This window comes from Ylistrum balloti, unplaced genomic scaffold (assembly GCF_031769215.1).
Source record: "Ylistrum balloti isolate Yb309-2 unplaced genomic scaffold, AGI_CSIRO_Ybal_v1 Utg370248, whole genome shotgun sequence".
Taxonomy (NCBI): Eukaryota; Metazoa; Mollusca; class Bivalvia; order Pectinida; family Pectinidae; genus Ylistrum; species Ylistrum balloti.
Window position 1 is genome coordinate 1,123,729 of NW_026782199.1, and position 12,130 is coordinate 1,135,858.

At 34.8% G+C, this 12,130-nt stretch overlaps 1 protein-coding gene across 3 annotated transcripts in view; it reads right to left on the reverse strand.

Annotated features, from left to right (window-relative positions):
• The window catches only part of LOC132552423 (centrosome and spindle pole-associated protein 1-like), an 83,477-nt gene that overhangs the window by 31,746 nt on the left and 39,601 nt on the right, over positions 1-12,130 (reverse strand). For all 3 annotated transcript variants that reach the window (XM_060216595.1, XM_060216594.1, XM_060216593.1), the window contains 4 exons: positions 10,763-10,841; positions 5,552-5,648; positions 4,669-4,833; positions 2,711-2,926 (listed from right to left, as the gene is read on the reverse strand). In XM_060216595.1, coding sequence (XP_060072578.1) covers positions 2,711-2,926; positions 4,669-4,833; positions 5,552-5,648; positions 10,763-10,841 — 557 coding nt within the window. The remainder of the gene's footprint in view (positions 1-2,710; positions 2,927-4,668; positions 4,834-5,551; positions 5,649-10,762; positions 10,842-12,130) is intronic.

The window sequence follows — 12,130 nt, forward strand, 5'->3', positions numbered from 1 at the left end:
GATTTCCAAGAGTACATTTTTGGTTATTTTTAACTTGAAGTAAGTATGAATAAATACAGGTGTAAACACCTTTCCTGTCTTTAACTGAAGAGGACAGGCCACTAAAATTTTCCATCCAATCTCATACTTATACTTCAGAACTTACAAGTGTACACTAAATATCTGAAGCAATGGTATGAATCTTGTAAGCTTATTTTATCTGAAAGAAATATCCTACCACATAAACAGCCTGACAATAAATTCAATCCAACGCTGCTAACATCAACCTATTCAAATACTTACAAATAGCTTCGACTGCTCGATTTCCTTATACCAAAATTAAAATCCAAGGTAAGCAAAAACAAAAAACAGCAAGCATTTCTGTTAATACAGAACCAAAGGCCTCTCCTATCTCAACATGCTTAGTACAGTATCAACACAAAGCACACCATTCACATATACCGAGGGTACAAGCTTGCTGCTCATCTGATTGGAGCTAAATATTACACACAAAATAACCTTAATGCCATTTAATGAAAAAAAAAATGCTAAGATTAAAATTTAAACATCTTATAGTTTAAAGAATAAAAAATTTCACCTACTTCTTTATTTTGAAGTAAAATTTCCATCTCACAGTTAGACTGTCATAAAAGGACTAATTATCAAGCTTCCAGAAAAGTTACAATACACCATGAATCAATTCACAGTAGTAATCTGATCCATATCTCATCTATAGAGTTATAGAGAAGGAATAAACAGCGGAGAGACTTATACAGAAATAAAGAACAGAAAAACAGGTGATACTTGATGAATGACAGGTAGACTTACACTGTCTTAAAGTGTATTGTGACAGTAATTAAGTTTTTGGATTTTGAGACAGACTTCTCACTAATATCATACATATATTTGTAATTGCTGATAAGAAAGCATTTAATATTGATTTAGTAAATATTTAACTAATCATCTACATAAAACTTTTATGTGTCTTGAGTGACAGATTTTTATTAATAAGAGATATAATCGTTATTTGACTTGGGTAGTAACAAGTTTGTTTATACCGGGTAATTCCTAAATTCAGGTAAAACACTTTATTTCATTAGACTGACACTGTCCCTTCTACATTGTGTAACAGGGGATGTAAATTCATGTACCAGGGAGGAGGGGGGAGGTATTTAATAATTTAGTAAGTCTCTTTGATCACATTCAATCAACATGCCATGCAAACGTAAATTGATGTGCTCACATGCAACAAAAGTTTTCTGATGATTTATCAGCAAATAGAACAGCCTATATCTGTATATATTAGTGTATCAATTATGATAGGTTTTTCTTCCTTAATTTCTGAGTTGAGGGTTTATCATTGTTCACCATTATAACGTACAGATTTTAACAATTTTGAGCCAAAATGTCATTACTTCACAGCTCCTAAAATTATCCTCTCTCGAAGACATACTATTACTCCTGAAGGTTCAATCTGCACTTTTTAAATTCATTTAGACATAATCTGTCAAAAAAACTTTATTCTGGAATATATCCACAAATTATTAAAACAAGGCCATTTTCTTCAATGTTTGTTTGATTGTAACTAAATACAACCAGAGAACATTTTCAACTCTTTGCCATGTAGTTCCTGAGTATCAGTTATCTTAAATTCTTAAGGAGAAGATTCTCATAGGCTATGCCTGCTGACAAGTTACTATTGGGTCCAAAATCTTTACCAAATGATAAAATGTTCTAAAGATTTAACACATTTCAGCCCTGTGACCTTGCCTAAAGATTAAGGTCCTTTGGTTAAAGACTTTTGATATTCATCCTCCTGACCAATATTTCAGGCACAGGGACATTGAAAAGCGAAAAATGCCATTTGTCATTTGCAAAAGGAATAAAGACAGTGGCAGGTGACTTTGGTCCAATTAAATTTAACATGGTCTCATTTGTTTAATTTGCTCATCAAAATACTATTTTTGAGTATTATGGTACTGACTGAAACACCAATCAGCATCACACTAAACCAATCAGCACCCGTATTGAAAGACTACATTAGAAATGCTATATATTAGTGTTTACTGACAAACTGTCACAGCATTTGTTACGAAGAGTTTACTGTGGTGTGAGTGCTAGGGGAGATAACTTAGTACATATATACCTAGGGACGCCTGTGTCTGGGTCCAGATCACCAAACCTACAGGTTTAAAGGTTTGGTTATGTATGTACACAAAGTCAATAACCTCTTAATTTTTCTTAAAGTACCCCAATACTTTTGGGTCAAATACAAATAGTTACATATATTACAAAAAAAACATAATTCATAGTACTCCATGACTAATTTGCATGTGTTTTTCTTCTTAACATAATAGAAAGAACTTCTGCCTTCATTGTCTTTATGAGATCAGGCATGTCTAGTCATCTAGATACATTACTCTTTTGTGATTGTTAGTCCACAATATGGTTACAGGAGGGAAATTTTTTTGGGGTCTTACATAGGTCCAGGTATTTTAAAGATATTTGAAGAGAACTTTTCAAACAATCATATTGAAGACAATCTTAATGCTTGTATGGTGTCCAGAAGTGTATCACACCTGAATTCACCTGGTATATTATAACATTTGCAAACTCTATTTTTCTCCAAAACCTATATAAATGAAAAAAGCATTAAAACATTACCATTTTCTAGAAATGAAAGTTTTAGCTGTGTGATTCATACTAGTATGGAATGATGGCAAAGACTTACGTTGGTTGATACTGTAGCCCTGGAGGAAGTGATAAACCCTTGGGTTTACGTGTCTCCAACAGACTGGTGTCAAATCCTCCTCCATCTAGAAAGGCTGATGGCTCATATCCTCCTTGATCTCTCCGACGCCCTCGTGGTGCTGAACTCTCAGCCCCAAAGGACACACCCCCTCCCAATCCGAAGTCACCTGATGGATCATATCCACCACCACGAGGCCTGAAATCAACATGATGGTAAGTATTACACAATTGTATATGATCACTAAAAGTCGGTATAGGAAGCTACTGGAGTTCTTCATTCAGAAGATATCAGAAGGCTCTTCATTCAGAATATATCAGAAGGCTAAGAAATTTTGGTTACATAAAAAATTCTTCTAACTAAGGTTACTTGCTTTTAAAAGAAACTCTTCAATGCAAGGAAAGCTGGAGTGACTAAAGTTATTTTTTTGAAAACAATAAACAAATTCATTCATAAGTAGACCTTTTTCCCTATCTGTTGTATCAATCCAATAGAGATCAATGTTGTCCTTATATTTTCTGGTTATAATCTGACCAGTGTGTAGTGTCCTGGAGGTAGAATGTACAGATCTGACCAGTATGTAGTGTCCTGGAGGTAGAATGTACAGATCTGACCAGTGTGTAGTGTCCTGGAGGTAGAATGTACAGATCTGACCAGTGTGTAGTGTCCTGGAGGTGTGTACTGTGTAGTGTCCTGGAGGTAGAATGTACAGATCTGACCAGTGTGTAGTGTCCTGGAGGTAGAATGTACAGATCTGATCAGTGTGTAGTGTCCTGGAGGTAGAATGTACAGATCTGACCAGTGTGTAGTGTCCTGGAGGTAAAATGTACAGATCTGACCAGTGTGTAGTGTCCTGGAGGTAGAATGTACAGATCTGACCAGTGTGTAGTGTCCTGGAGGTACAATGTACAGATCTGACCAGTGTGTAGTGTCCTGGAGGTAAAATGTACAGATCTGACCAGTGTGTAGTGTCCTGGAGGTAGAATGTACAGATCTGACCAGTGTGTAGTGTCCTGGAGGTAAAATGTACAGATCTGACCAGTGTGTAGTGTCCTGGAGGTACAATGTACAGATATGACCAGTGTATAGTGTCCTGGAGGTAGAATGTATAGATTTGACCAGTGTGTATAGCACCACGGAGGTAAAATGTACAGATCTGACCAGTGTGTAGTGTCCTGGAGGTAGAATGTACAGATCTGACCAGTGTGTAGTGTCCTGGAGGTAAAATGTACAGATCTGACCAGTGTATAGTGTCCTGGAGGTACAATGTTCAGATCTGATCAGTGTGTAGTGTCCTGGAGGTAGAATGTACAGATCTGACCAGTGTGTAGTGTCCTGGAGGTAGAATGTACAGATCTGACCAGTGTGTAGTGTCCTGGAGAGGTAAAATGTACAGATCTGACCAGTGTGTAGTGTCCTGGAGGTAAAATGTACAGATCTGACCAGTGTGTAGTGTCCTGGAGGTAGAATGTACAGATCTGACCAGTGTATAGTGTCCTGGAGGTACAATGTATAGATTTGACCAGTGTGTATAGCACCACAGAGGTAAAATGTACAGATCTGACCAGTGTATAGTGTCCTGGAGGTACAATGTACAGATCTGACCAGTGTGTAGTGTCCTGGAGGTAGAATGTACAGATCTGACCAGTGTATAGCACCACGGAGGTAAAATGTACAGATCTGACCAGTGTATAGTGTCCTGGAGGTACAATGTACAGATCTGACCAGTGTGTAGTGTCCTGGAGGTACTATGTACAGATCTGACCAGTGTATTACACTATAGAAGTAAAATGTACAGATCTGACCAGTGTATAGCACCATGGCCGTAAAATGTACAGATCTGACCAGCGTATAACACTATAAAAGTAAAATGTACAGATCTGACCAGAGGTAAAATTTTTGACCTGACTACTGCAAAACACTATGGAAATAAAACTTACGCCTGCCGTTGCTGTACAATATTGATATGATATGGTTTGACTTCAGGACTTCTTATCCTTCGGCGTGGGGAAACTTCAGGTGGACCAAGGGGTTTAACTCTGACAGGTTTTTTTTCAGGATCTAGATGTCCTGTTGCTGAAACAAGCAAACCTTCTCTCTTTTCTCTGTAAACAAAGAAACAAAATGTGTGATAAATGTTTCGTCAGATGAACTTGCTACTGCCATTTGTGAACATTCACTCTCAAAAACAACATATTACAGGTGTTTTCTCAAATCATAAATTTGAATATCACAGAAGTTCTAACAATAAAAGATGTGTTCTTTAATTAGTTCATATGGCTAAGATTTTTTTTCAGAATAATGTGGGCGATCACATTTACATACAGTGATTTGGACAGGGATAATGGTATTTTTAGTGTTATGTACAATGATAAGGAATATGATAATGTTATGGACTATGAAATTAACAATTATATAAACGATGAAAAGAACAATGATATGGACTATAACATGAACAATGATATGGACTATAACATGAACAATGATATGGACTATAACGTGAACAATGAAATGGACTATAACGTGAACAATGATATGGACTATAACATGAACAATGATATGGACTATAACATGAACAATGATATGGACTATAACATGAACAATGATATGGACTATAATGTGAACAATGATATGAACTATAATATAAATAATGATATGGACTATAACATGAACAATGATATGGACTATAGCATAAACAATGATATGGACTATAGCATAAACAATGATATGGACTATAACATGAACAATGATATGGACTATAACATAAACAATGATATGGACTATAACATGGACAATGACACAACAATGATATCCCTACTATACCTTTCTTTGCTGGCCACTTTTTCACGCATCTGAAGATGGAGTTCATCACGATACTTCAGCTTCCTCCTCTTGTTGGCACTATCTCTCTCTCCTTGCCCTTTAAATGAACAGTCAACTTGTCAGCTTTATGTCACAAATGTATTGGTCTTATTTTATAGCATGTCTGTGCATTTAGTACTACTCCATATGTAAGTCTAGTTTCTAAGGGAATATTATAAACTACATAGTATGTAGGGACATTTAGGCCAGGGTCCATACATCTATACACCTTTCTCATGTTCATACTCAGGTTTTGAGTTCAATATATCATTGTAACAAACATCCTCATTATGGTGATGAATTATCTGGTGCCAAATACATTAAAACAGTTAACATCCAAAGTCTAAATACCAGCAACAAATGAAATGATACAGCTTATTGAATGATACAAAGTAATCATTATTGTCACTTAATCTTCAGTTTGAACATCACAGGTGTAGGAAATCTTAAGTCAGTTCAGATAATATTCACTGTAACAAAGATTGACGCTATACATCGTAAATTTTACCTGTACTTTCTAACTTGTATCTTAAGTCAACAAAGGAGATTTTCACTGATGGTGCAATAAACATTGTTTAAATTTCATTCTGATGTTGTTTAACTCAACATAAAAACAAGAACTAATTGTTATAGGGATAGTGTTAAAATAAGAATGATAAGAAAGGTGATGAAATGTGAACAATATTTGAATTTCTCCACATTAGTCATTTGTGTAGGGCAGTCATTTTGCAAAGAATATCAATAACTTTCTTGAAAATCAGACTTCTAAATTTCACCCAATCAGAAGTCTCTATTTGGGTGCCATCTTGTCCCAACAGAAAATGAATGTCTGTTTATTGTCACCAATGTGTGTCATACCAAATTTCATAGAAATGGAATATACTGGTCCCCTCAGTTCTGGAAAAGTCGATCTTTTGTACTGATTTACACTGATAGTTAAAAGTGTGTGGTAGGAGAGCTATCATGGTGATTATGAACACTTTTCCATTCTACATGGAATAATTTGGAAATTTTACTGATATGTTGCAAATACAAACATTGGCTTAAATGCAGCTAACAGGTAATAAGTGTGTTGTTTTTTCCACAACTCTTTAATGAACTCCAGGGATAGACATGCCTAAATACAGTCATGATATATTTATACTAATTCCAAGTTAAAAATAATAAGAGAAAAAATTGGAGCAAAAACAATACAAACCTCCAACTTCGTTTGGTGACATATCCATAATTATGAAATGTGTGAAATGTTTTGATATTAAACAGGACGACTACAAACTCTCAATAGTATACCAATATTTCTATCACAAGGTGACAATCTTTAAACTTCAAATCAAAATATTATCACAGTTATACAAATGTATTGATAACCACAGCTGGGATACAGACAGATCACAAACCTAAAGATCCCCTCAAAATGGAACCATTTGTAATCACAAAGTCTGAACAGTACCTTAAACCCATATCTACTGTAATCAAACACTGACAGTAACACAGCAATGTACTAGTCACTGGAATGAAGACTTTTACATCAAGGCATTTTATATAAAGTCATGTAGACTGCAAGCTTTGCAACCTGCAATTTGTTGAGGATAATTAGAGAAAAATTTAAGCTGTTAAATTTCTCCGTATTTAAGCATTTCATTTCTAAATTAGTAATAACATGTTGGATGCAGAGATTTAGAGGCCTGTACATGAATATTTGTATCAGTAAATTGATAAAACACTTCCTCTAGAATGGATAGTCTGGTGTTAAAACATCTCTAGAATAGTGCGATCAACACAACCCATGTGTGGGATTAATCTTGTTTGAAATACTGTTGAGAAAACAAGGCATGAATGAAAAAGAATGTTAAAAATCAAGTTAGTCTTTACAAACAAATTTTAGTATGATTAAATGATAGGATATGACTCACAATGAAAATAGCAGTAGAAATAAGACAGGGTGAATGTTATGAAGACAACAGATATTTCGGGTGAAAAATTGTCACAACATCATAGATTACTAAATCATTTCTTACAGACCTTATACTTATAAACAAGAATTCTGTAGTGGACATATCATGTCAACAAGAATCTCAGGAGGTGAAGAATGATGACAATGAAGTGGTAAATATGAATGAATTCTGTTGATAGGTTCTCCAGATATGTCTTTGATCTGGAATGGAATATGGGACTGACAGACCTACAGGTTATAATGTACACCCCTATTCCTGATAAAATGATGGGGAGGGGTGGGGGGGATACAATAGTATTGTGAGACTCAAATGACGGAGCAGAAGAGGTGCACATCATATAACACAAACTGGGGAGTGATGAGCATGCTAGGAACACAGGGAGTTACCACTTTCTTAGGTCAACAGTGAGAGTGTGGTCAGTCAATACATAAAAAAATTGAACAGTGCATATAAAAAAAAGATCTCTAACTAATTCCTGCTTCCTCCACCGAAGGGAAGAAAACTACAGAAGTCTGTGATAAATCATTCTCACCTCTACCTCGAGTACCTGCTCATTATCAATGTTAATTAAGATACTGATTACTCATTAGCTGCTTATACAGCATGGTTTAGAAATGTGAGCATATTAAACACACAGTGGACAGTAACAATGGGGAATATTCCAGTACTGTCAAAGTGAAATAGGATTTTAAAACACATGGTGATCACAGGATAGCAGTGGATAATTGATCGGTATCTTTATTATAGCAATAGTTTCATTTTATAAAAAGAAAAAAAATCTCTTAGAAAAAGAACATGTTTTAAAGCAAACAACACCAAGTGCTGTCCTTTTATACAATGTTCATGTTATGTATCTGCATGCAAATGAAAAACATTTTTGAAACTGTCTTTTCTTTGATTTTAAACTGAAGACACCCTGGCAACAAGGCTTTTGTTTTAACATTAATAGCTGTGTCACCTTAGTACACAGGAAAATTTTCATTTCAAATATAATTACAACTTCACTTTTCTTAATATTGAATAATATTTTTGCAAAATCACAAAAAAAATACAAGAGATCCAAGGTGGATCTTGGCGCCCATCATTTTTTTATCTTTATATGCCCTTGAAAGTTGGATATTTTCCTTTCTTTTCTCTGCTTTTGTTCTTAATGAAAAGACATTTGAACATTCCTTTGCAGAAATATCAATGATAATCTTTACCTGCCAAATCCAAAATGGCCACCTGGAAGTCATATTGTTTCTACTGATTAGTCCCAAAAGCAAACGAGCCCAAGGAGAGACCAAAGGGAACATACATATAGAATTTGAGAGATATCCATTCAGTACTTCTTAAGAAATAGCTATAACAATCTTTACTAGGCAAAATCCAAGATGGCTGCCTGTTGGCCATTTTGTTCTTCTGATCAGTCCCAAAATCAAATTTGCACAACTAGGGACCAAGAGGAACCTACATATAAAATTTGAGAAAGATCTGTCACTCACTTTCCAAGAAATAACGATAACAAAAATTGTTTACCGACAGACGACAGACAGACTGACAGACGACGGACGCTGAATGACTTCAATAGCTCACCATCATCAGAAGCAATTGAGAGGGGTTTTATTTTTATTTTCGAAAATACAGTCGCAATTCTTTGAGGGCAGAATGAAATAGGTAATATCAACAAAGTGAATTCTAAAATATTAATATTGCATGCACATGTAAACGCTATTAATGCATCAAAAGGATGTTTTCTTTAATGAAGGACACACCTTTTATTGATAAATCACCTGTTTCAATCAGCTATTACCAAAACATTACATTAACATTTTGCTTATTAATGAAATTTGATTCTGTTTGATTTTTATGTATCTGGTACAACATGTGGTAGATAATAACATATATTCTTCAATATATAACTGTTTCTTACTTGGGTTTACTGATAGGTACAGTATGGAAGAGGTAATCAGGAGAGCATTTCAAAGGAATGTTTACTGCTAAATTAAACATCATCACATATACTGCAATTTATGTACAATCAACTATAAACTTTTTGTAGAAGTAAATAGGTTGTTATACAAATCTTAGGTAGTAACCAAAACTAAAATAATTATCACCTTTCACATCTAAATTTGTAATAAAATTCCAAATTCCTTAAGTAGACTGAGCTGTTACATTATATCAGCTTAAATTATTCCTTTTAATCACTAAAACAAAGCAGTAAACCGTCTTTATTACAACTGACTAAATAAATGTAGTCACACCTTCATAAAGTATTTATTTGGTAATAATCACTCCTATCTATCTCTCTACAGTGGGTATCAATTCTTATCAATAACAGGGTTTCTGCTAGAAAGTTCTGTAATGGACATACATCACCATTGAATATCATAGAAAAACATGAACACAGTATCTATAGGTAGGTCACTGACATGCCTTTACACGTAACAGACATCATATCTACAGGTGCTAAACAGGTATGTATATAAAAAATGATATAAATTATGTTAAGATTACAAACACATACACAGGGGTGTGGGTTAGCTTTGATAACATACCTTCACTTTTGCCTGTGAAATGTGGAAACAATGTAGTTCTCACTCATTAACATGGCCTTACATTATATGTAGTCACCAACCACCAACAGTTAGGCTGACATCACAGAAAGTATACCCTGCCCACAGCCTCTCACTTACTGGGCTAAAGTATGGACTTTCCTTTTGTATCACACAGGAAAATGATCATAAATTTGTTCACAATGTAGAGTACAAATGGAAGAGCTTTAAAACAATGAATTATGCCATACCCAATACATATTACATACACAATATTAGCTACTAATAAGTCAAAGGTTAGGAAAGAAAAGCTCAAAGTAAGCTTCATGATCAGCTGTCCACCAACTTTAATTACTATTCTATACTGAAACTATAAGACCTAGATATCAATGTACCTATATCTATCCTTTACTGGTCTTTACCACTCACTACACAGGCATTCTACCTCACCTTAGTAAAATTAGAACTCGTTAGTCAATCAAGTAATTAACACAGAAACACAGGAAAATTATGTTTCAGGTAAGGATCAAAATCTTTGTTCGTAGAAACACATGACAATTATTTTCAAGGAAAGGATCAAAAGTGATGTGCATAGAAACACATGACAATTATTTTCAAGGTAAGGAAATAATTCTGTGTATATTTAATGTCCGAAAAACAGACCAGAATACAGTACTTACCTAGAGGAAGTGTGGCAAAGAAATCCCCAGGAGGCCTCGACATATCCTTTCTACGAGGGTTAGGTGGTTCCTGTGGTTCCTACAGTTAACAATATTCAACACAACACTGAATTAACACATAATCACCACTTCCTTCCACATACCTGACTCAATAACACACACCTTCAGGGTCAGCGAACTTTTCAGATTCCAATATAATCAATATTTTCTCGACACATAACTGACTTATGGAAAGAGTGTTCATTTGTTGTTGAATTGTATTAAATCCATGTGAAACACATCCAAATATTGAAGATAAAACACACAGAGATATGGATTACTTTATATAGATATATTAGAATATTTTAGTCTGTGTAACTCCAGCTACACAGTGTAGGTTAGGTATATCCGAGGTAAATTAACATACACACTCAGCACAATCAACAGGTAGGTAATCCACACATTAATATCAAATCCAGCTCCACTGTTTTAACTTTGTCCCTCAGCCAATGTCACTATATAGGTACATCAGGAGAACAAAACCCTGTAGTGGCTAGTTACCTGTCAGGAGTACCTCTAGATCGTTATAAGGATTCTCCTGATACCTACATACAATACACCTATAATAAGTATTAAAACACAATAGAAATTCGTAAGAAGACAAATTGTTACACGTTTTTCATTGAAACATATTGAATAATCTGTCTTGATTTCAAAACAAAGTTCGGTCACCCTAGTGTGACTGCCGACTTACTGTCAACAAACATCTCTAAGCAATAGGAAAGCCTCTTAGGAATTTATTCAGAATATCAGAACTAATCAATTTAAATGTAATACTATGATAAGGAGAAACGATATATATTCTACATAGCACACACAGACAAGGTAACCATAAAATCATGCACGCTATGTACAAGCACAATATATCAGGGAAAGTTTTCAATGGTGCAGATCTAATTCACTGTGTATATATATAAAGAATGGTGATTCAATGTAGTGTGCTTATAGTCGTGGATCAATAAACAAACAGTTAGCTGTGGTACCTCTACAGGTTTTAAAGTAGTACAGTATGTAGAATCATAGGGAAATGAATACAGGCACAGTTCTAAGGGAAAGGTGTATATACCACACCAGAGACAGGTTGACTTGGGGATGGCCTCCTCTGTCTTCTAGATGTTTACATTGTACATAGCAACAAGAAACATAGGCACAACAGCTGTTATAACTATATGTAAAAAGTGAAGGCAAACACTTTAACATATAATGCACATGCCAGTTGTATAATAAGTTGTACTACCAGGTAAAATCTCAGGTAATTAAAGGTAGGCCATTTGGGTAAAAATGGATAAGATTACACAGCTAATTATAGCCTGTTACTGTCTCTAACAG